This window comes from Schistocerca nitens, chromosome 2, assembly GCF_023898315.1.
Source record: "Schistocerca nitens isolate TAMUIC-IGC-003100 chromosome 2, iqSchNite1.1, whole genome shotgun sequence".
Taxonomy (NCBI): Eukaryota; Metazoa; Arthropoda; class Insecta; order Orthoptera; family Acrididae; genus Schistocerca; species Schistocerca nitens.
In genome coordinates, this window is record NC_064615.1 from 267639953 (window position 1) to 267666381 (window position 26429).

Below are 26429 nucleotides of genomic sequence, written 5' to 3' on the forward strand. Positions count from 1 at the left end.
CTGAAATCATTGTAGGGGTTTAGGATGAGCTTTTTACCCATGACTTTGCCCGAATATGCACATGTCAAACATATTTCACACAAATTTAACAGATTTCAAACGTATTTGTACATATATTTCACCTGTATGTCTAGTGAATTTTGACCAGCAGTTAATTTTCACACAATTCAATGTTTATGAACTGTGTGCTGTACAATGACACAGTTTTGCAAGTACATCCAGTGGTACATGTGCCTACTGTCTGCGAAATGTGTTGTGAATAGAGTTAGCAGTAAGGAAATAATAAGTTAAAATGACATGCACGATGCTGCAGTTTTTCACGCATCTTAGTATTTGATGTCGTATCTCTTGAACTATGCGGTGTACAATGATATATTTTTGTATGTAAATTGAGCGGCATTAGACACATGCAATCAGTTTACAAAGGAGATTGCTTACAAATCACTCCCGTGACCCATCATAAAATATTGCTCAAGTGTGTGGGACCTGTACAAAACAGGACTAGAGGGGGATACTGAACATATACAGAGAAGGGCAGCACAGATGGTCACAGGTTTGTTTCATCCCTGGAAGAGTGTCACAGGGATACTGAGATGTAAACTGTCACGAGGAAGTCTTATTACCAAAGTTTCAAGAACCAGCTTTCAGGGTGTATATGCGGACAAGAAAAAAAAATTCCCGGATTTCCCAATTAAAAATAAATTTTCTCACGGGTGAAAATACACTTTTTCCGTGTTAAGTGACAGTATACTTTTCCTTGGAACAGTAAAACTTATCAATATTTCCCAGCCCTTTAGAAAACCAAACTTAGTAAAAAAAAGAGCACGTTTTAGAAAGATCTTTAATGTGCAACAACATGTACATTGCATATTTTCGTATTATGAAAGTATAAATCTGAATTTGACCAAACACTGCATGTTACTTTCCGAAGCATTGAAGTCAAGATTGGGATGAACTTTTGTAAGCCAGTCATAGCTCATGTCACATGATCTCACCAGCCGATGACAGCAGGGGGAAGAGTTGATTTTTAAATAAGAGGCAAACACTCCGTGATTTAAGAAATTCATTGTACATTCTCGCACACAGTTCAGCTTGCATAAAAGGAAATTTGCTTTGAAAGTAACGCTTTCCAAACAACCATTCGCAATATTTTCCCAAGACCTGTTAGAAATAGGTTCACTTCAGCAGTTGCCAGAGAGTGCGCAGCGATGATGATGCAGGAAGTCTGTATGCTCGTACGTGTAACACATTAAAAGATCTTACATTATGTCATAAAAGAAACAAGACATCGGAATTTCGAGAGCCATACTAAAATGCGTAATTCGGCTTACAGTGCACATTCGTATGTCCAGATTCGGACGTGAATTTTCTTGGAGAACTAGTACTGTATTATCTCATGTTCAGTTCTTTATTATGGCATAATGTCATACACGCTAGAAGATGAAAAGATGCACTTTTGAAATGCAGCAAACAGTTGAAACTAGCCAATAGTGTGGAATTAAACACTTCATTTCAAATAAATTGACTGCCTCAGTGGAAAAGATTAATAAAAGCCAAATTTCTTTAGCATACCGACAAGAATAACTTCACTGTTCTGCAAGGCGATTAATGCATGACTGTCAGAAAGGTGGAAATAAAATCTGAAACTAATAACATATTTTAGCCTCCAGTAATTATGTGAAAGTATTTTAATTCACTTGATAGCTCCCAGCCACAGAGATACATTTTGTTTTCATTTGACATGAGAGCAATAAACGAAGAGGAAACAGCAAAGTCACTACACGTAAACATGGGGCACGTAGAGACTATCCACCTCCCCACTACAACTCAGACTTCTCTGTGCATCAGCACCGGATCAACGATATTTCCGAATTGCAGCAATACTAGATAGTGGTCCCTCCCCCCCCCCCCCCCTTTCCTCCATTGACCATTTGAGGTAGAACGCCAAAAATCGGAAAAAAAAATTCGACTTTTCAAAAATATGTTCATTTTGTAGCGCACATCTTCCTGAAGCCTCTGATATACAAAACATGTGTTCGAGGAAATGTAAGATGTTATTTGGTCTTAAGTGCACCAAAGTGCAGTGCCAAGCCTCTCCACACAGCATTCTTGTATCACATGTCATCATATTTCGCTCTGTGGAATTCGAACGTGTAATATTTTGTAAATGGATGCCATCATACCTCGCAATTAATACTGGATGGGATTATCTGTAACCTGGAGAACAAGAACTCTTCAGAAAATCTGTACTCTTTATTGCCTATTAGGTACTAACTTGCTTTTTTTTGTGTAACATAAAATTAAATATAGGATACATGAAACCAATAAAGCCAAGTGACAAGCAAGACAGTACACATTTCTTCAGTCCTTAAGTCCTAGCATTTTTCTCTCTCTAACCTTGCTATATCTTTACATGGTGTCCTTTCCTTTCTGCGAAAGGATCTATTACCTCATCAAACTTCATCAAACGTTTTGCTACATGAAAAAACAAAATGTCTTTGTCTAATACTAAAAAGCTGTTAATACAAACAGTACCCAAGACTAGTGTGGTTTCTCGGTCTGATTACGTGTATTTTGTCACTGTCTGCTAGATAAAACGAAATAGGCCTGTCTAATATTGCAGCAATTTCAACACGCACCAAATAAACAGACAGTTTAGCACAAACAGTCACTTTTTTTTTAACACGACACCAATATCAACAGACACCAATATCAAATGCCTATTAGGCCTACTACAAGCAAAAACCTTTATGTTCGGAAATAGTTTCACATTTCATTCATACGCTCCAGCTGATGTCCCCGTTTCTGCTCCTTCCTTGTTCTAATAAAAAATCTTGTCATAGCTAATTCTGTAACTATTCCTGCCAGTGTCAAAACTTATTCTCCGGTTAATTTCACTAACCCTGCCACAATCAACTACTTAGTTATCCCGTGTTTAATCTCCAGTTAGATATTATGTGTTCGTACAACATGTTTTCCACGCTACTCCCAGAATAGAACTTAAGCAGCTGTGACTGGAGCCTGTACAACTGGCCATTAATAGTGTAGCAGTCTGGCCAAAAATTTTCTATCAAAACTTCATTTTCTTGGATACACCAAGAAGATAATGAGTCAACTTTCTTACCCGTTATTCCTTTTAGTAGTTTATTTCCACTCTCGTAGTCTGAATCTACAGATTTTGCTAGTAATTATAACAACGCTGATTAATCACAAACCCAGTCAATCGCATAAACAAACAGCGACTGACATTAACCCTTTCGGCTTTATTCCGCTCAGCTCGTATAGCCCCGTCCCCTTCTGTCTGCAGGAAAGTTTATTCCTAGATGTGGCGGGGTTCCACTGGCAGAGACATGACATACACTATGGAAATTTTGGAAATTTGTGGTAAGGTCTTATGGGACCAAACTGCTGAGGTCATTGGTCCCTAACCTTACTAAAACCATCTTACACTAAGGACAAAAAACACACTCATGCCCGTTGGAGGACTTGAAGCTCCGACGGGAGAGCCGCAGGGACCGTGACAAGGCTCCTTAGACCGCGCAGCTACCCTGCGCGGCTTGTACACGATGCATGCATTCAAAAATCAACATATGAATCATTCAGAAATCAACTTAGAATATGTTCACAAATGTTCAAAAACCAACAAGGATGCATTTCAAAATCATATGAGTAATCGACAGACCAACACGCACTGGATACTAGGTGCTTATTCCTCAAGAATATGAGTTCTTGCTGCCCAGAGCAGATACCCAGGTTTGTCCCCATGGAATCTGGCAGCTTGCGCGCACCAGTCAAATTTTTCCGGGTAGCATCTTGCTGCTACTGCTTATACAGCTAACAGCCACACTTCTGTAGCCAGAAACGGGAGAAGGTATTACCCATGCGTGACTCAACTGTGCATGCACATGAGCCTGCTCGCATCTGCTCAAACGAATCTAATGTAAACAGTTGCAACGTCACGCTCATTGAATGCAATTTGTTGTTATGAAGCATTTCACAGTCTTCATAAAGCCTTTGACACATTTTACTGTTGGCAGACGTTTGTATGAGCACTGTGTTTTGTTGTTGTATATGGTGCATTTCCTTTGCAACTTAAATTTTATTTTCACTGTTTTTTTTCCTTCCCCTCTCTCTCTCGTTCATGTTTTATTGCTGCAATATTATTCCGCAGTAGCGGGAGACAGTAATATTCTTTGTCAGAGTATTGTGTCTTACCAGTCGAAATTACAATTTAACTGAAAACTAAAACAAAACAAAAAATTCTCAGAATTCTAAAAATTTCCGGGTTTTTCCCGGTTTTCTCCCAGATGATACAATTCCCGGGTTTTTCCTGGATCTCCCAGTTGTCTCGAGTCGTATACACCCTGAGCTTTAAATGGTGACTCTAGGAATACACCGTAATCCACTATGTCTCAACCACAGAGGGCTCATGAGAATAAGATTAGAATAATTACTGCACACATAGAGGCATTTAAACAATAATTCTTCCCACAATGTGAATGGAACAGGAAGAAACCCTAATAACTTGTACAATGGGACATACCCTCTGCCATGCAATTCAAGTACAGATGTAGATGTAAATAGCAGCAGACATGGATACTGTGCGCAAAAAGTGTTGCAAAATACAGTTAGTAGCGACAAAGTAATAAATTTAAATGACTTGAATGATGTGGTAGTTTTTCATGCATTTCAGTGTTTATAACGTCGTATCCCCTGAACTAAGTGTCGTACGATGATGTAATTTTTCTGGTACATTCAGTGGTATATATGAAACAGAATGTATCATGAATACAAGTAGTAGTAAAGAAGTAATAAATTAAAATGCCATACATCATGTAGCAGTCTTACAGCATGAACAGCAAAAATTGTAAAGAAAAAGCTTCATAAAGGTTCGAAATTAAGTGTTAAGTTTGTTGCAAGTATCTACGTGCTCTCACTCTCAAATACTGACAGTGATTCTTTGCAGACTGTAAATGACATGTGTACCAAGTTTGGATGAAATCAGTCCAGGAGGAGGTGTTGAACACACACACACACACACACACACACACACACACACACACACTCACACCTCCTATTAAACTACGGGGTGAATTTGAACCAAACATGGTACAAATTTCACTCAAGCTGTTAGCACAGGGACCGTGCTTTTGAATGTCAACAATGAATGTGCCAAGTTCATCATGCTGCTGAATGCTCAGAAACAGTGCGAATTATGCATATGGTTTGGGTGCCTCAACAAGGCATACGCAATTGCAAAGCTCTTCATCGGCTGTACCTAGCTCATAAATCACACCGTTTACGAAATGTGTGTATGTAAAATTTTTACGTTAGCACCACTAAAATGCACATTTTCTCCCTTGTACATGCAGCGCTTATGTTGTTCTGTCTGCAGTGTACTTAAATAATAACTTCAATATCCATGTACATGCTGTTAGGCAAAAAAGGAAGTACCATGTCCAGTCAATAAGGAAACTGGCATATAAAAGTTTTGTAACAAATAGAGCAATACAAATTTACAGTAGTTTTCGACATAAACTAAAAATTCTTTCATCATTTTCACTTTTTAGTAAAACCCTAAGTCACTCTTACTTGACCACTGTTGCTGTTCTGTAGCACAACCTTTACAACATGTGAATTACAAAACTTAAAAGTAGTATGGGCAAAATATCTTACTGCAAGTTGTCCTGCAGATTAAGCCTCAGAAGGAGTGCACTTATATTTACATAACATCAAATATTACTTATATAAACTAATAAGAAAGCACTGGTCAATGTTCAAATACATGTTCAGAATATCTGACACGCCACACTTTTGGAAAGACTCCTCAATGTGCTACTCCATGCTAAGCTCAATGCTCAATGTTCGGATGCACGGTCCATGTGCTGATGGCTTGACTGCCTGAAAAGAAATTCTCTGGTGGTGAAAACCATCAGCTTATCAACGATGTGGGGGGTAGGAATGAAAAAGAAGTGTAACCCATGATGAGCAAATATCCAGTACTTTATTCATACAGTATATGAAACTGAGAGCAATTAGTCACTTTCAACAGACTTTACAAGTAATTTCAAACCAGTAAAAATTCTTTTCCTCACTGACACCACCCACAAAACGATGAAAGGAAAGAAGTTTATTACTTACAACATTTCACTGTTCAGGCATTACAATTGCCGCGTCGGGCATTACGTTTTAATTTACTACTCCTTTATGACTAACTCTGTTCCTAATACGTTTCACAGACAGTATCCACAAGTGCCGCTGAATAAACCTGAAAAATTGTACAACACATACGAGGTGCATTCAAGTTCTAAGGCCTCCGATTTTTTTTCTAATTAACTACTCACCCGAAATCGATGAAACTGGCGTTACTTCTCGACGTAATCGCCCTGCAGAAGTACACATTTTTCACAACGCTGACGCAATGATTCCAGGGCAGCGATGAAGGGTTCTTTACGAGTCTGTTTTGACCACTGGAAAATCGCTGAGGCAATAGTAGCACGGCTGGTGAATGTGCGTCCACAGAGAGTGTCTTTCATTGTTGGAAAAAGCCAAAAGTCACTAGGAGCCAGGTCAGGTGAGTAGGGAGCATGAGGAATCACTTCAAAGTTGTTATCACAAAGAAACTGTTGCATAACGTTAGCTCGATTTGCGGGTGCGTTGTCTTGGTGAAACAGCACACGCGCAGCCCTTCCCGGACATTTTTGTTGCAATGCAGGAAGGAATTTGTTCTTCAAAACATTTTCGTAGGATGCACCTGTTACTGTAGTGCCCTTTGGAACGCAATGGGTAAGGATTACGCCCTCGCTGTCCCAGAACATGGACACCATCATTTTTTCACCACTGGCGGTTACCCGAAATTTTTTTGGTGGCGGTGAATCTGTGTGCTTCCATTGAGCTGACTGGCACTTTGTTTCTGGATTGAAAAATGGCATCCACGTCTCATCCATTGTCACAACTGACGAAAAGAAAGTCCCATTCATGCTGTCGTTGTGCGTCAACATTGCTTGACAACATGCCACACGGGCAGCCATGTGGTCGTCCGTCAGCATTCGTGGCACCCACCTGGATGACACTTTTCGCATTTTCAGGTCGTCATGCAGGATTGTGTGCACAGAACCCACAGAAATGCCAACTCTGGAGGCGATCTGTTCAACAGTCATTCGGCGATCCCCCAAAACAATTCTCTCCACTTTCTCGATCATGTCGTCAGACCGGATTGTGTGAGCCCGAGGTTGTTTCGGTTTGTTGTCACACGATGTTCTGCCTTCATTAAACTGTCGCACCCACGAACGCACTTTCGACACATCCATAACTCCATCACCACATGTCTCCTTCAACTGTCGATGAATTTCAATTGGTTTCACACCACGCGAATTCAGAAAACGAATGATTGCATGCTGTTCAAGTAAGGAAAACGTCGCCATTTTAAGTATTTAAAACAGTTCTCATTCCGCCGTTGGCGGTAAAATTCCATCTGCCGTACAGTGCTGCCATTTCTGGGACGTATTTACAATGTACGCGGCCTCATTTTAAAACAATGCGCATGTTTTTATCTCTTTCCAGTCCGGAGAAAAAAAATCGGAGGCCTTAGAACTTGAATGCACCTCGTAGTTCAGAAGATAAAATCTCATGAACAATGAGCTGCACAAAAAGGAAACTTCATGGCAAAATCCACTAGAGATACAGGTGAAATGTGTGTACAAATGTGTGTCAATAATGTTATTAAACATATGTAAGATATAGTCACTTTTGTGTACACGGGCGAAGTTGTGGATAAAAATCTTTGTATATCATAAATCACCATCTTACATACCAAGAATTGTGAAACATGTACCGAATATTTTAAGAATAAGACTGTGAACTACACTGATGCCACCTCCTCCTGAATGAGATTTCAGATGTACTGAACAACAATTTTGGTATAAATGGAATAAACTTACTGTGTTGGTGGTACAATGGAAAACATGTTAGCTTAAGAGCATCAGACACACATGGATTGCTGTTTTTTTAATTACAATGATTTGTTTTCAGTTGTTCTAAATGGAAATTGGGAAAAAAGAAATTTATGGCACAACTTGACTAAGAAAGGGCCTCAGACAGTAGGACACATCCGGAATCATAAGTTCCGTGATGGAGGGAAATGTGGAGGAGGTAGAAATTGAAGAGAGGCACCAAGTCTCGGGTACTGTAGGCATGTTCAAATGGATGCAGGCTTCAGGACATGTGCAGGGATGAAGTGGTTTGCGCACGATACTCTGTTCTGGAGAAGTGCATGAAATCAGTCTAAACACTGAAAGAAGCAGCAGCAGCAGCAACAACAACGTATGTCATTACCTGAAGACTGTACTTGCCAGTGAGCACAGTTTTCTTCTGCTGAGCCAGGTTTGGGGGAAGACAGCCTGGGCTTATTTCCCTCAGGTCTGCCAACTCCCACTGCTGTGTCACGAACTCCTGCATTTCAGAGTAATTGTACTGCAACAAAAATCTGCAGTAAGGACAAATTCCAGGTAAGCACAACACAAGTACAATTATCTACCAACAACCAACCAACATAGGCCAGTTTTTTTCTTTCTTTTACTAAAAATTATAAGCCATTTCCACTTGTGAAATGTTAAGAGGAATCCCAATAACAAAATGCATATCAAAATTTAAAAGTTACTGAAGCATTTTCAACTTCATTTCACTCCCATTACTCATTTACGCAGATCACAAAGAGTGCAATCTTTGAGACGTGGAAGGAAGTCAAACACATACATTTAGTTTATGTGCAATCCAATGCAATGACCTAACATTATGAAAGAGTGTTGTATTATGGCAATAATTCTCATTTTAATTTAAAACATCAATAGAGCAGAAGCAAGTGCCCAAAAAAAAGTTCTATGACTCCACTATGTCCGGCTTCGGTTGCTGAGTGGTCAGCGTGACGGATTGTCAATCCTAAGGTCCCGGGTTCGATTCCCGGCTGGGTCGGAGATTTTCTCCATTCAAGGACTGGGTGTTGTGTTGTCCTAATCATCATCATTTCATCCCCATCGACACGCAGGTCACCGAAGTGGCATCAACTCGAAAGACCTGCACCAGGCGAACGGTCTACCCTACGGGAGGCCCTAGCCACACGACCTTTAATTTCATTTCATTACTCCACTATACAACCTTCATGACATTTAATATGGCCCATCAGTTTGCTGAATACATGTGTGTCCATGCACAGTACAACCAGGCATTATTCTCATTGTGAATGATGTTGTAGATGCCTGATGACTTTGGGTTTGTGGTAACTGTTTCTGACGCCTGTCAAGCTAGGACACAACACATCATAACAACATAACAATTATAGTAGGCAGAGTTTGTTCCTGCCTGTCCCCCTACCTTCCTCCCACTCACATCTCACACAGCAACCTGTAAGCTAGGTTGCAATCATATGCTTCTGCTCCCAGTAGTTCCTGCAAAGTGCAAGGCTATATTGCACGTATCATATGTGACTTCTTTCTGTATTAATGTTTACTTGTTGCAGTCTCTGCAGAGGTTGTTTTAGGTCCTAGTATTAGATGTTGTGCTATTCACTATTCTTTAAGAAATGATAAATGTTGGTAACAACAAATAGTTATACATCAGGGCGATTTCATCTCAAATCATACAGGTCAAGAGTGAATGTTTCACATAACTATTTCAAAGTTTGCTGGAGAAAAAAAAAAAAAAAAGTTGAAGTTCCACATGATCTCTCTCCAAAACCACAATATTTTGATTTTCTGTTGATTTGCTATAATGCTACAGACCTCTCTAAATGAGAGTATTTGTGAAAATGTCGTAACGAAAGGAAAAATTGTAATAAAGAAACCAAAAGTGATAAGAGATATGAATTTATTTTCAATAGATACTTTGTTCCCAATACCATGAGACATGATTAATGCACACACCCTTCTGAGCTTTTTTTTCCATTATTTTAAAAAATAAACTAGAAAAATTTGTAACTTTTTCGAATTTGAAAATTATGTTTTGAAACTATGAATAGTCACAGAATGTTAACTGTCTTGAGAAATGATAAAGTGTAAGGACTGCTGTTAGCCATGATATTAACACATGAAATTCTTAAACTGTCAAAATATTTTTATAAAAAGATGAAAGAATCTGAAATTTTTTGGTTATTTAGAAATAATTTTCACCAAACCCCCATCCTAAATGTTCTAAAAATTTCATGGTACATTAGTTGATCACTGTACTTAGGGAATGTACAATCACAGTGGGCAGTACTTGTCTGTACAAAATGTGAGAAATTTTTTTGGTACTACACTCAAGATCAAAAATTTTAAATTCAGGTTCTCCTTTTTCATTAGGAGATATGCGTCTCTTATTGACCTTGTCTATGTCTTGTTACCTTTTTCATCATTTTCGCTAACAGAGACAACATCAGCCTGGTTAGGACTTGCCTGATGCAATCTTTGTAATCAATTAGGTAATATTCCAGAGCAGTAAATGTATCTTTTTGCATTGGATGCCCACAATAAGAATCTGGGCATGCCCAAATATCTTCCTCATTCTTTATTTTATGAGCTTTTGAAATCAAATAATGTGAGGAAGTGGGTATGTATTTCTGTATCTGCTGCTTACAGCAGCTACCTGGTAACAGTGTCAATGACTGTACTTTCTCAGTATAGGTGGCTGCTGAGATAGCAGTATTTAGATTTTGAAACCACACATCACATTTCATGTGCAGGTTCTGCACCAAGTGCATCTACATTATACACTTCACAAAGTTTTGATGATGTTGCTCATGTAAAACTTGTTTCAATTTCTTCCACTTTTTATTTTACATACTGTTTCCTCATTCTGCTTCTTACTTTTCCTGGACATTTAAGAGGGGATACAGCAGGATCTGCACTCAATGCATCAGCAACTTCACACCCAGGAATATGAACATCTACACTGTTTTCTTCAGTTTCACATTCGAGTGATTGTGATTGTTGAGGTAGGATGTCACTAAATTTCTTCTTGTAGTGAATCTAGCAATTCCTGTACAATGGATGTGATGCTAATGCCCTTACTTGAGGACCACGATATTTCTACAACACCTCTGACAGATTTCCAACAACTGTGAAGTGTTTTTCACTTTCCTTAAACACCACCTTCTTGTGTCTTTTTTCATGGTCTACACACAAAAATAAAAAAGTTGTTATATTAACTTAAGTATGTTGTTAAATTAACTTAATTATGTCATGTATTGGAAAATTTGACTCGTTCCACATCATTACGAAATATCGTATTCATGATCCATGGAACTAGTATTAATCTAATCTAATCTACATCTCACTCTCTCATTACTGCATTTCCTCACTGACATTGTATTCAACAAAAAGTTCAAACCAAACACAAAACTCGAAGCAGAATGGTTTATGTGCAAGTTCTCACTCATCTGTTACACACAGAAGAGCACCGGAAACAGTGTTGCCAACATGCATATTTTACACTAGAAATTCAGTGATGCATAATATGCAGACTGTTGAAAATTTTTTTAACGCTTTACACAAAAAAACACTGCCTACTGTGTTTGCACAGACTAGTAACATATTAAACAAACAATATTTTATGTAATTCTCAAAAGTTTTTGGATGGGGATTTTTGAGTAAATATTTCATAAAAACTCGTAAATCGCATTTTTTTTTACATTTTTAATAAATATTTACGTAACAGAGATACCTGGAGCAGAGAAGATACTGTTTATAGTTAAATCACTAGTATATGGCAATCTGACAGAAAAGATTGCCTTCTGTAAGTTTCCTAATTAAAAAAAAATTTAAGTGGAAAAATTAACTTAAATTTCGTATTTTCACCTTAAATTTCTAAGTTAAAGGAAGCCATAAGTGTGCAGGGCCATACCATTTACAAAAATTAAGATAAAAAGAAATTCATGACCACAAGTTGGCATGACCTGTATGATCTGAGACGAAATCACCCATCAGGCACTCAAAAGAGACAAATCTTTTTAAATCATGCTGTCAGAACATGCCATTGGAAAAGTCTGAGCAAATTTTTGAAAGTCCCCACCATCATCTACCTGTCCCATTCTGATCTGTGGCAATACAAGAATTGATGAGGTACTTTTTCGTACAAGCAAACACCAGTCTTTAACTTGTCCTTGTCTCTTAAGAGACTGTTTCAGGGTTCCAACATCTCAATTCTCAATCTCACACTCTCCTTGGATCACTGTTATGGTCAATGGTCCATGAGAGCGAGGGAGGGACAGGGACAGGGAGAGGGACAGGGAGGGGGAGGGGTAGGGGAGCGGAGGGGAGGAGTGATTTTATAGTACGGAATTGAAGTGATATAACAACGGGTATGGTATAGAATCAAGAAACCCAACCGTTCTTGAATGGCACAAATTTTGTCTGAAGGCTGAGAAACAACAAAAGTTGACTGGTGGTTCTGAGAAACATGCATGGATATTTAAACAAACAAAATCTGAACGCACAGTTTGTTATGCTTGATTTGTAAACAAGAGTAAATGGACAACTGAATGGGCCCTTGTCATGACATCCTGATCATGACAATAACTTTTTATAAAAAATTGTAACTAGTGATGAGTCTCGAGTTGTGTGAAACTGCACTAGCAAAAATCTAGGGTCAACATGTGCTGACAGTGTTTTTCCATCAGCTGTGTTGTCATAATTTTTTCCGTAATGGGTTAAGGAACACCATGACATGTATTACTGAAGAAATATTTGCATGAAACATTCACTATTTAGGTTATTAAATTTTGTTCATTATCCTTTGCTGGTTTTAAGCGTTTTCATACCCCTCTGCTGAAGATGCAAATTCAGTTTTGATACATACAAGAAATGAGATATAAAAGACAAGAAGACAAAAGTATTGAGAGCAAGCAGTAGGAGTTCTATTTTTGTTTTATGTAGTAAAACACCAATTGTACCATATAAAGAGGGGAGTAACATGCCACAAAATGATAAAGATGACAAATCTGATAGGATAAATAGTGACTGACTGCTGCAAATACTTCCATAACAGCAGTGTAATTCCAAAGGTATTTATAACCCTAAGTAGAACAGTAAATTAGAATTTCCATCAAAAAGTGTTAAAACATTTGCTGGTTTGATGTTGATTATCTTCCCACCACAGCACAATATTTTGGTGTATGCAGCAGCAATGAATCATCAATCTTTTGTTTAATACCAAGTCTCACAGCTGCACCATCCATCTTATTCACCATATTTGTCAGCTTTGGCTATTTCCTCCTGCTAAAACTTACAATGGTACTGAAGTGTTCGAGATTAGATCTGCAGGCTAATGTATTGTGTCAAATTGTTCCTATTTTGAGTAGGCCTGTAACCAGTCAAAATCTTTACATCTTTAATTTTGAAATTGTTATGACCTTAGACTGACAAATTGTTGGATGCCATGTATGTACCATATTTACAAGAGTATAAGATGACTCTGAATATTAGATGACCCCTCTTATTTCAGAGGATCCTTGGAAAAAAAATTTATTTTTTACATAGTATTACTAATTAAAATTACAAACTGTTTAATTGCTATAAAGTTCCTCGCCAAAAAAAGTTCATATCTATTCCAAACTTCCATTTACTTGTCTACATTTTGATAATAAAAGGCGAAATAAAATAAACAAAAAGAAATGGTTTACCTTAATTTTTATTTTCACTTCTTTTCTGACATACTATCTCTGTGGTATGAAAATTTTTAATCAGTGTCACCACTGTTACCATCACCACCACCACCACCACCACCACCACCGCCACCACCGCCACCACCAACTTCATCACCACTACTATCATGTCATCATCATCTTCATCACTGGTATCTTCATGTGTAAGCTTACTGGTATTTCTTCCTTCCTGACACACCTCCCAAAGTATGTCATCTCCAAAACTTCCGCAGCACTGGATATGCAGCACTTTTTGAATCCTTTCAAAATAGTTTCACTTTAAATTCCACTGGCCCACCATGAATACTGAGAGTTTTTTCAACTTCCCACCTGGAGTGAGTACATTATCTCCCTGAAGAAGCCATACACTGTACAGCAGTCACAAGCGAACCATAAAAGGTCTATTCACAACAACATCCATTGCCTGAAGTTGTGAAGTCATACATCCAGAAATTATTACAAGGTCTGTATTGTACTTTGCTATCAGATCCTTAACTTCCTGGGTGAGGTGGCCCCTGAAAGAATCCAGCCCCAACACTTTCCTTCTGTTAAGCAAAGAATCTGGTATTCTATTGCAGTCTAGCATCTGGTCATTTGTCATCTATCCCTTTTTCTTGGGATGTAAAGGTAAGCCCTGCAACCAGTTTTACTTTCGGTATTATTTTCCTGCAAAGAATCACATATGGGGGAGCTTCTTTCCATCTGCTAGCGCATCCAGCATTACCGTTATTCTAGCCTTTTCACTGCCAGAGGTTTTTATATGAACTCTTTTAATGCCCTTCACATCAACAGTAACATTTGATGGCATATCAAAATAACCGGGCATTTTATCGGCACTGCCATCCCCCTCCGTAGCGTAGTGGTAGCGATACTGCCTACCATGCAGGGGGCCCGGGTTCAAATCCCAGCAGGGGACTGGGTGTTGTGTGTCCATCATAATTTTCATAATCATTGACTCGCAAGTCGCCAACGTGGTGTCACCTAAAAAGAAATGGGGCCTCCTGCCCAACAATGCCACACGATCATTTCATTTCATCGGCACTGCCAATATGACCTTGCAAATACTCGTGCCGTTACCTAAGATGATTATGTGACACTGATATGCAACCAGTTTTTCGTCGTATGCCGTGGGAAGCTGCTGAGCTAGCGTAGTCCTGCGTCATAATGCAATGAGACGCAAGCAGTTGGAAAATTATTCTGTATCTCCAGTGACTTCACTAGAATAATCGCTCAAGTAATCGGGCAGCCTTCAGTCTGTTTCTCCGTCAGGTACTGAACAACCTGCTGCTCCAAATCGTGAAACCTTCCCTGCTTTGGTCCTCTGAAAGTTTGGAGTGAGAATCAGTGGCCTGTAATAATATTTACAATTTGGCTTGCTCTCTAGCTCAAAAACAGTTTGTTACAAAAATGTTGATTTTTCTTACAGTATTTTACGTCTGACTTCCGCTCACATCAGGATACGCTGTCTGCTTGCTCGTTTTCGAGGTACAGGGGTACGATTGATTTTAGTCTAACGCCACACTGCTTTGTGTTATTGCGTTGTGTTGTCTTTTACATCAAGAAATGGAAAGTTCTGCACAGCAGTGTGGGATTAGGGCGGAATCAACAGTGTCGAACGAAGAAACACATCCGACAATGTGATAAAATACCATCTGTAAAATCAGTATGTTTCGTAACAAACTATTCTTCGATCAAGAAAGCAAGCCACATTGTAATTACCTTTCATGATAGACCAATGACGATGTTTTATTTCAATAAAACAAAATGTGTTTGGTTTCAAAATAGGCATTTTCTTGTATCTGCAAAAATAGTTTTAAAATAACTCTCTTGTCAGATATGAGATATTAATACTAGAGAGACTGGTCGCTTAGAAAAATATTGGGCCTAGGAAACTGGCCATTTATGCCGCCATTTAAAACGTTACTGGCACACCTGCAATTGATGTATCTTCAAGAGTATTGCATACTAAAAAGAGCCAAGCTTCAAGATTTATATTTCGTATTTAAATTAGTTCTTTGATAGATCACAAATTTTAAAAATAATGATGACAAAGTATAATTATTCCTCCAAGAAAAAAATGCGAGTTATTGGGCAATTTCTTCCTCTTTAGCTTCCAAAATTTCCTGCACACTCAATAAACTTGACATACAGTATTTGTAGGAGAATTACAGAAAACTGCAAAACCTAATGAATAAACTCATGGAATTACGTCAATGACATCATGTTGGCTCAAACATTGATTTTTTATTTTTATTTACACGTCAAATTCCATAGGACCAAATTGAGGAGCAAATCTCCAAGGTCATAGAACGTGTCAGTACATGAAATTACAACCAATAAAAGTAATAACACATAAAAATAAAATGTTAACAATATAACATAAGAATTAGTTTTATTTTTTAAGGCATTTTGATAGCAGCATTTGTTACGTTCGCTGTTTTCTTTGAAATAATCCTGGAAAAAGACAACAGAATGTAGCACCAGTCAAGAGGCAGATCGTGAGACGTAGAGGTACGTCGCCCGTCAAGAAAATCGTGGCCACCTACACCCGGGCACGTATTTTTGACTAAGAGTTGCAGTCCGAGCTATGCTATTGCTTGGTGTCCAAAGCTTTATTGGCTCTGATACGTAATGTTATATGATATGATTGGCTGACGAGTCCAGTTCTGTGACTGCCTGATGGAAACAAATCAGGGAGCCGCCATCTCTATTTCATTGCTTAAGAAGCAGACATATGCTGTGCTTGAAGATTTTTGTTCTCTAACTTACACATTATGAAAGTATGTTGTTTCAATGATACACCGCAATTAAGATCTCTTCAAAACACGTCAGTTTCAGTATAGTTTGTTGTACTAAAGAGGCAGGCCCCCGTGGTCTACTGGTCAACGCGTAGCGTCGATCCCGTGTTCGAAACACGCCTCTGCTTAAATGTTGATTAATAATCAGCACTGGCGGCTGAAGACTTCCGGCATAAGAAATCACCCTCATTCTGCCAACGGCCTTGCCAAAGAGGGACAGAGTGGATACAGATTCAGGACACTTTCTTGTCCTTGGGGCAAGACACTGCCTCTAAAGGCAGAAGAATCAGCAATGAACAATGGCAAGAGAATGGAAAATGCAATGCAAGCCACTGCATTAAAGACACACAATGTGTATCCACAGGACATGTGGACTGTAACTGAAAAGGTGTCATGATGATCTCTCCATTGGGAAAAGATTTCGGCATAGTCCCCCAATCAGATTTCCAGGAGGGAACTGCCAAGGGGGAGGTGACCATGAGCAAAAAGACTGAATAAACAGTGAAAGGAAAATGTTGAGGCATGGAATGTCAGAAGTTTGAACGTGGTAGGGAAGCTAGAAAATCCGAAAAGCGAAATCCAAAGGCTCAATCTTGATGAGTAGAAGCCAGTGAAGTGAAATGGAAAGAAGACAAGTATTTCTGATGAGATGATTATAGGATAATATCAACAGCAGCAGAAAATGGTGTAACAAAAGTATGGTTCATCATGAACAGGAAGGTAGGGACAAGAGCGTGTTACCGTGAACAGTTCAGTGATAAGGTTGTTCTTATAACGATAGTTCTGGTATACATGCCGACGTCGCAAGCTGAAGATGAAGAGATAGAAAAAGTATATAAGGATATTGAAAGGATACTACAGTATGTAAAGGGAGATGAAAATCGAATTGTCGTGGGGGACTGGACAGCAGTTGTTGGGGAAGGAGTAGAAGAAAACGTTACAGGAGAATATGGGCTCGGGACAAGAAATGAGAGAGGAGACAGACTAATTGAATTCCGTTATAAATTTTAGCTAGTAATAGCGCATACTCTATTCAAGAAATGCGAAAGGCGGAGGTATACTTGGAAAAGGCAGGTGATATGGGAAGATTTCAGTTAGATTACATCATGGTCCGACAGAGACTGCGAAATCAGATATTGGATTGTAAAGCATACCCAGGAGCAGATACAGACTCAGATCACAACGTAGTAGTGATGAAGAATAGGCTGAACTTTAAGAGATTAGTCAGGAAGAATCAATACGCAAATAGGTGGGATACAGAAGTACTAAGGAATGACAAGATACACTTCAAGTGCTCTGACGCTATAGATCAAGCAATAACGAATAGCTCAGTAGGCAGTACAGTTCACGAGGAATGGACATCTCTAAAAAGCGCAATCACAGAATCTGGAAAGAAAAACATATGTACACAGAAGGTAACTGCAAAGAAGCCAAGGGTAACAGAAAACATACTTCAGTTGATCGATGAAAGAAGGAAGTACAAAAATGTTCAGGGAAATTCAGGAATACAGAAATTAAGTCACTGAGGAGTGAAATAAATAGGACCTGCTGGGAAGATAAGACAAAATGGCTGCATGAAAAACATGAAGAAATCGAAAAAGAAATGATTGTCGGAATGACCAACTCAGTGTACGGGGAAGTCAAAATAACCTTCAGGGAAATTAAAAGCGATAAGACAGCAATGTACAATATGTACAAGCCCCAAGAAGGAATAATAAGAGTGGATGGACAAGAACGAAGTGCTTGCATTAAAAAGGGTGTAAGACAGGGACATGCTCTTTCGCCCCTGCTGTTCAATCTGCACATCGAAGAAGGAATTATGGAAATATGAGAAAGGTTCAAGTGTGGAATTAAAAATCAAGCAGAAAAGAAAGGATATCAATGATAAGCTTCACTGATGACATTGTTAACCTGAGTGAAAGCGAAGAAGAATTACACGTTCCGCTGAATGGAATGAACAGTCTAATGAGTACAGAATATGGACTGACAGGAAATCAAAGAAAGACAAAAGTACTGAGAAGCAGCAGAAATGAGAACAGCTAGAAACTTAACATCAGGATTGATGGTGACGAAGTAGGTGAAGTTAAGGCATTCTGCTACCTCGGCAGCAAAATAACCAATGACAGACGGAGCAAGGAGGACATCAAAAGCAGACTAGCACTGGCAAAGAGGGCATTCCTGGCCAAGAGAAGTCAGCTAGTATCAAACATGGGCCTTAATTTGAGGGAGAAATTTCTGAGAATGTACATTTGAAGCACAGCATTGTATGGTAGTGAAACATAGACTGTGGGAAAACTGGAACAGAAGAGAACTGAAGCATTTTAGATGTGGTTTTAGTTAAATGCTGAAAATTAGATGGACTGATAAGGTACGGAATGAGGAGGTTCTGTGCAGAATTGGAGAGGAATGGAATATGTGGAAAGCGCTGACAAGGAGAAGGGACAGAGTGGTAAGACATCTGTTAAGACATGAGGGAATGACTTCCAGGTACTAGTGGGAGCTGTAGAATGCAAAAACTGTCGAGGAAGACAGAGATTGGAATACATCCAACAAATAATTGAGGACATAGGTTGCAAGTGCTACTGTGAGATGAAGAGGTTGGCACTGGAGAGGAAATTTGTGGTGGGACACATCCAACCAGTCGGAAGACTGATGATTCAAAAAAGGCAGGAGGTGCTACTTCGGTATCTAAAACTCTTAACTAACCGATTCATAACATAAAAAAGGTGACCTCCACATTAGTAGTTTCATCTGCAAATGTAAGATGACCTTTCACTTTTTGAAATTATGAATTTGGGAAAAAACCTTATCTTATAATTGGATAAATATGGTAGGTCTGTATACAATCTCTAGATGGAATCAATCTGTATGACCTACTTAGTTACCAATGTTTTCAATCTCAGATGTACAAATGCATGTAATTTGCGTATCTCCTAAACCCATGCATATAGTTAGTTATTCCCTGCAATACATAAAAAGAACACCATTTCCCAACTGCAGTTCAAATATCCTGTTATGGAAGGCACCCATTCTTCTCTCTAAAAAGGGAAATTTAATCCTTTTGAGAAAAGGGTAAAATCATTGATACTTCACAGAAATGGTTCAGCTGTTACACAGGTAACGTAATGAGTTGCTTTTCTCAGAGTATCTATCAGACGTGCTTGATATTTATATTATCAAAAGCACCAGCTGCTGCTATAGTCTTCTAAGTGTGTTTATGAAGTTACATACTCCACAGGTTTTCCTGTTTTGTTGTTATCCCAGCTGTGCTGGTATCGGGGTTTCACAGACAGCTTCTGTCGCAGGACTTTCCACACTGCCATTGGAGCCATTTCGAGATCACGGGATGCACGGCACACCGATTTCTTTGGACTCTTCATGAATGTCTTTCGACCGTGCTCCACATTCACTTCACTCACACTGAGATGTCCACTTCTCTTTGCCGGGCACAAGCAACCCGTAATAACGAATTTGTTGTGCCAGTGGTAAATGGCCTTCCTTGTTGATGGCTTCTTACCATACTTGGTTCTAAACATCCGTTGAACAGCTGTAGCACACTTTTTCTCAAACTCCAACACACAGAAAGCTCGCTCCACACCTGAACTCGCCATGTTCATGATTAGTATCAGCAAATTACCTGTGGTGATATACATGAAGGAGGGGTAGGGTGGGGGGGCCGCGGAGGGGGGGGGAGCGTGGGGGGGGGGGGGGTATTTCAGGGTTTCTCCTCAAAATGACATATGTACGATATCTGTTCAATGTTTGGTTCCTGTGCAATAAATAACTGAAAGTGTTCCCAGACTTTATGTAAACCCTGTATTATCAATTAGATGGCCACAATGCATAAAACATGAACTATGTAACGTCATAAAAACCCTCAAAAGGCAAATGTATCAGCTAGTGCTGCACTCTACCCTTTTGTTGGTATACATATCCGGCATCTTTACAGATATCTTTAGGAAACAATAATTATTTTATTTTTCTGAGTACAGTATACGAGGTGCAACAATGAAGTAATGAAACTGATTTTCTTTGCAAGATCTGGCAATCCTGCAGGCTTACGTAGGCACAATATCTTTGACCTTGGTCTATAAGCTGCTTCTAGTCCAAGTGGCACATTGATGTAACTGCTCAGTTATGAGTTGTGCTGTAATAAGTTAACATATGTTTGTCTCTCTCGTCACGGAAGTGGAACTGCGTAATATTGCGCAACCTCACAGACGGACATCAACTTGGCCAGGGTACGTGAACTCGTATGATCTGATCGAAGATTATCCATGAAAATGATTGCAGAAGAACTGAACATCAATCGAGAAACGGTTCGTCTAATAATAACTGAAGATCTTGGTATGAGAAAGATTTGTGCAAAAATTGTCCCCAAAAATCTCACACCACAACAGCGAGAAACACGGAAAAATGTGGCAGTCGATCTGTTAGAGCAAACGGAAATCAATACAGAATTGTTGAGCCATGTTATCACTAGTGATGAAAGTTGGTTTTTTCAGTACGATCCAGAGACAAAACGCCGAAGTTCGCAGTCATGCTCAAAGGGATCACCCAGACCAAAAAAAGCTCGCATGACAAAGTCAAAGGTGAAATGCATGCTTGTGTGCTTCTTTGATTCCAAGGGAATTGTTCATAAAGAGTGGGTGCCTCCTGGACAAACAGTTAACCAATATTACTACAAAGAAATTTCAGAAAGACTTCGTAAAAGAGTTCTTCATGTCCATGCCAACATTGCTGATAGTTGGATTCTGCATCACTATAATGCGCCATCCCATATTGCTCTACCAGTACAGCTATTTTTAACCTCAAAACAAATTTCAGTACTACCACAGCCACCTTATTCACCAGATATCGCTCTGTGCAACTTTTTTCTATTTCCAAGAGTCAAAACTGTGGTCAAGGGACACCATTTTCAAACATCATAAGATGTCCAAAAAGCTGTGACGAGGGTCTTGGAGGATATTACAGAAGATGAGTTCCAGAAATGTTACCATCAATGGCATAAGCATTGGAAAAAGTGTGCGCAATCAGAAGGGAACTACTCTGAAGGAGACAACACTAAACTAGACTAAATCGGTAAGCAACATTTTTTTTTTCGCATCAGTCTCATTACTTTATTGTCGCACCTCGTATGCCATAAAACAGACTGAAAGATAATACACCTATGCTTTTATTGGAAAACTGTTTCATGCCATAATTCCCATAATCATTACCTGTAAAAAGAATTCTGTATTAGCAGTGAATATGTTGGGAGAACATGTAAGACAGTTTAAAACAGGCAAACCTATGATCTGGTTCAAAATATTCATTACTCACATATTTCTTTTGTGAAAACCAAGAATATTCATTACTCACATTTGTGAAAACCAAGAAACTATTGACTGGAGAAAGTATGCAGCTAAACAGCTATTTTAAATGTCTCACAAATGAAATTTCTTGGTGAATAGCACTGAGTTTCTCGGGTCGAAAATATTTGACCCATTAAGAGCTTCATTCCAGACAGAGATCGCCAACTTAGCTCTCCCAATTCAACAGGTGGTGTCTGATGCATAGAGCCTCCCTAACATTGTAACGGAACACAACAGAATCTTTATCCTCGCATGAAATGTCATACACAATCTGAGCTCAAAGATAATGAGGTATCTGGAACAGAATGACCCCCTCCAAGCCAAACATCAATCATGTAAAACGAACTTACACTTTTTTCACATGACACACGGAAAGCCATGGATCGAGGCAGTCAGGTAAATGCAGTATTTGTCTCAGTACCAAGCCTGCGCTCATTACCAAAAGTATGATCATATGGGGTACTGAGCGATATTTGTGACTGGACTGAGGATTTTTTGGTAGGGAGGACACAGCAAGTTATCTTAAATGGTGACTCACTGACAGGTGTAGACAAAACTTTGGGTGTACACCAGGGAAGAATGTTGGGTCCCATGCTGTTCACACCGTACTGGGTGGTTATAACTGAACTGACAGTGTTGCGAGTGCTGCAGTACAGGCTGTATACAGCGCAGGGGACTCAAACATCATAGGTATGTGCATGAAATGGTTCGCTCAGAGAGTATTCTGAAAAAAATTATAGTTACACTTTCTGCAGCAGGTGAAAATATGAGGGCTGCGCAGAAAGTAATGCACCACATTTTTTTTCTTCCACAATTCTTTACTAAACATAATGAGAATTACACAAACAAAAGAATGGTGTTTTATCTACACACCCTATTTTTCCACGTAATCTCCATCCTGTTCTATAGCCTGCCCCCCAGCGAGAAACAAGGGTATGTATGCCCTGTCGGTACTAATCCTTGTCCTGGTGGGGGAGCCAGTGCTTCACTGTGTGAATCAACTCCTCATTGTCCTCAAAATGTCTTCCACGAATGGCATCATTTAATGGCCCAAACAAGTGGAAGTCCAAGGAAGGGGGTTAGGTCAGGGCTGCCAGGTGGGACAGCCATGGACGATCTCCCCGACTGCTACAAATCGTGGAGCTCCGCCAAACCGCCTTCTGATGCCCTCAGCCTCCATGCCCAGCGACTAACTATATGTCTATTGACAGCAGATGCTCCATAGACTTTGCACAAGTGTCTGTCAATATTCCCCACAGTTTCTTTCTCTGCAAAGAGAAATTAAATGATGGCACATTGCTTGTAATAAACATCACCCACAGACGCCATTTTGAAACTGTCCTGGAGCCACGCTATTTGTCGAAAGTGACGGAAACTTGGCGGACTCACTCAGGAGAGTTCAAATAACATATATGTAACGTTTCACATTTGTAGCATTGTTTTCAGCTGAGGGAAAAATGTGGTGCATTACTTTCTGGGCAACCCTCATACAATGCTGTCAGCAGTCACAATGTGAAATGTTTCCTGTTTTGACATCAGTATGCTGCTTCTTGCTTGGTGACTCATGTTGATTTCTTTTGTGAAGTGACTGCTGGTGTAAAGAGTTAAGAAGGTTGACATTTTCCATACAAGAGGCAATAGCTATTGAGAAGAAAGATTGAGCACTGCTGGTAAAGTTGTGTGGATGAACGAGGCAAATGTTACTCTGTACGGTGCCACCAATGCATAGAACTGTCGTATATGGAGTTCTACTGCACCACTTTTTGTGCAGGAATATCCACTGCACTCAGCTTATGGGACGGTGTGGTGTACTTTCACAAGAGTCTTCACTCTCAGTCTGCTTTTCTTCAAGTAGATGACAGCTCATGGGCCTCAGGTTTGCAGTGACATCAGCACATTATAAGGGCCCTCTTGTGCAGCATGTGATTCTAGTCTTGGAAGAAAACAACTGTGCCCACACCACTACTTTCATGCAAGATGGGGTGACACATGTCGCTTGCCAGGTAAAAGATTTGCTTCAAGAAACCTTTGGTAATGACTACATTATCTCTAGGCAATTTCAAGATGAGTGGCCTTCTGGATCCAGGGACCTGAATACAGGTGACTTCTGGTTGTGGGAAGAGCTGAAAGAACGTGTCTATCAGGGATGTATCTGGACTATTCCTGAACTGAAGGATAGCATATGATGACATATCTCTCTGATTACAACGGATTAACACATGCATTATCTTGTGACCTTACCTTCATAAATGTGCCAGAGCCAAAATTATCATGTGTTTAATTGTTCCTCTCCTTTCCCTGCACATGCAACACATTCCGACCGCTTACAGCACCATATTTTCACCTGGTGGCAGAAAGCGGAACTACTATTTTCTAAGCATACTCCATGAGAGCACCAATTACTGAACATACCTATGATGTTTAAACATCCTGTGATGTATACAGCCCACATTGCAGCACTCGGTATAGTACAGATCTTAACGACAATATTGTTAGTAACCTCAAGACCTTACACAGATGATACAGTTATCTACAATCAAGTACAGTCTGAAAGAAGCTGCACAAATATTTAGTCGGATCTTGATTATAATTCAAAGTGGTGCACAAATTGTCAACTTGCTTTTAAATGTTCAGAAATGTAAAACTGCACAGTTCACAAAATGAAAAAACATAACATCCTATGACTACAGTATCAACGAGCCACATTTGGAACAGGTAAACTCAAATAAATACCCGGTGTAACACATTGTAGAAACATGAAATGGGACAATCATATAGGCTAAGTCATGGGCAAAGCAAGTAGCAGACTTTGGTTTATTGGTAGAATACTAGCAAAATGCAGTCAGTCTATAAAGGAAATTGTGCACAAGTCACTTATATGAGCCAAAGTACAATACTGATCAAGTGTATGGGACCCATACCAAATGGGACTAGCCGGGGACACTGAACGTATACGAGAAGGGCAGTACGAATGGTCACAGGTTTGTCTGACCTCTGGGAGAGAGTCATAGAGATGCTAAAGAAACTAAACTGGCAGACTCTTGAAGACAGACGTAAACTATCCCAAGAAAACCTACTTACAATGTTTCGAGAACCCATTTTAAATAATGATGCTAAGAATATATTACAACCCCTACATATCTCTCCCGTAGGGATCGTGAGGACAGCACACACAGAGGCATTTAACCATTTAACTAGTCATTCTTCCCGCACTCCATAAGTGAATGGAACCGGGAAGAGACCATTATAACTGGTACAAAGGGACATACCCTCTGCCGTACATGGGTTACAGAGTGCAGATGAAGAGCTCAACTGATTGAAACATTCGTGACTCATCAATGAAAACACACACACACACACACACACACACACACACACACACACACAATACACATACGCTAAAACAAAGTGCATGCTTGGATGCACATGCATGTTACAACAGAAAAAGTGTAATAGGTATTACATTCTTTAACTTCCCATGGACTACCACTGAAACATTGGTGGGAGGTATGTGTTTGTCTCATCGATCCACAGTGTTACGCTGGTGGGAGCTATGCTCCCGGCAGGATCACCAATGCCAGACTGGTCAGTAGATGAGAGACCAGACAAAGAGTAGTCTCCCTAGGAGGCACCCTTCTTGGGAGTATGTGAGCGGTAACATGGGCCCTTAGCTAAGTCTGACAATACTTCCACTTACTTGCATCAGGATTAGTCTATTTCCCTTTCTATCGGTGTCCTTTGACCAACTCTTGTTTTTTCAATCCCAAAGGTATTAGCTTTCAAGATCTGAGGGTATCTTTCATTTTCCTTTTCTCTCTCTAATGTCAGATGTGGTATAGAAGATGAACTACAGTACAGTGTCAAGGGCAGAAAAGAAAAAATAGCATCTGTACTTTGAGAGGCAGCTACAACACTCACACGGAGTGGCTAAATTTGGCTGAGCACCCACCTGCCTAAGTGAAAACAAATGGGATAATACCACATTACTTTTCAGAGGAAACACATGGTTTGGCTGTATGTAAAAGAACCTGGTGGCAAATCCCCCCCCCCTCCCCTATAGGATCTCCAGGAAGGGATTACATAAATACCAAATACAGAAGCACTGGAAGAGAATGAAGAAGGAGTAGGAAGACGCAAGGGAACTTAAAGATTGGGACATGGAATGTACTCCGACTATTGTAGGCTGACAAGCTGGAGAAGGCCAAACAGGAATTGGTGGAGAATAGATTTGATATATTAGCTATGGTGTAGCAATTATGATAGGAAAATGGCTGATGAAAAATGTACTGAAAGTGGAGTACATAGATGAAAGACTCACGATGATGATGAGACGAAGAGGTGACAAGAAGAATATTTCTCAATACAAATATACATGCCCACGAATCACACTTATGATGAAGCAGAGGAATATTATGAAAAGTTTGAAGAAATTGTGGGTAAAGAAAAAGAAACAGCTGCATCATCATGATGGGGGTCTGCATGAAGGGGGAGAAAGGGAAAGAAAGGGGCACTGGCTAGAAGATTTGGATTGGGAAATACGAACAGCTGAAGTGAAAATCTAGTTTTTTTCTGCAAAGAAAATTCTCTTGTGATTGGCAACACATT

At 39.5% G+C, this 26429-nt stretch overlaps 1 protein-coding gene across 2 annotated transcripts in view; it reads right to left on the reverse strand.

Annotated features, from left to right (window-relative positions):
* LOC126234351 (recQ-mediated genome instability protein 1-like) overlaps positions 1-26429 on the reverse strand; it is a 125631-nt gene that overhangs the window by 92990 nt on the left and 6212 nt on the right. For both annotated transcript variants that reach the window (XM_049943039.1, XM_049943038.1), the window contains exon 2: positions 8335-8472. In XM_049943039.1, the coding sequence (XP_049798996.1) occupies positions 8335-8472 (138 nt within the window). The remainder of the gene's footprint in view (positions 1-8334; positions 8473-26429) is intronic.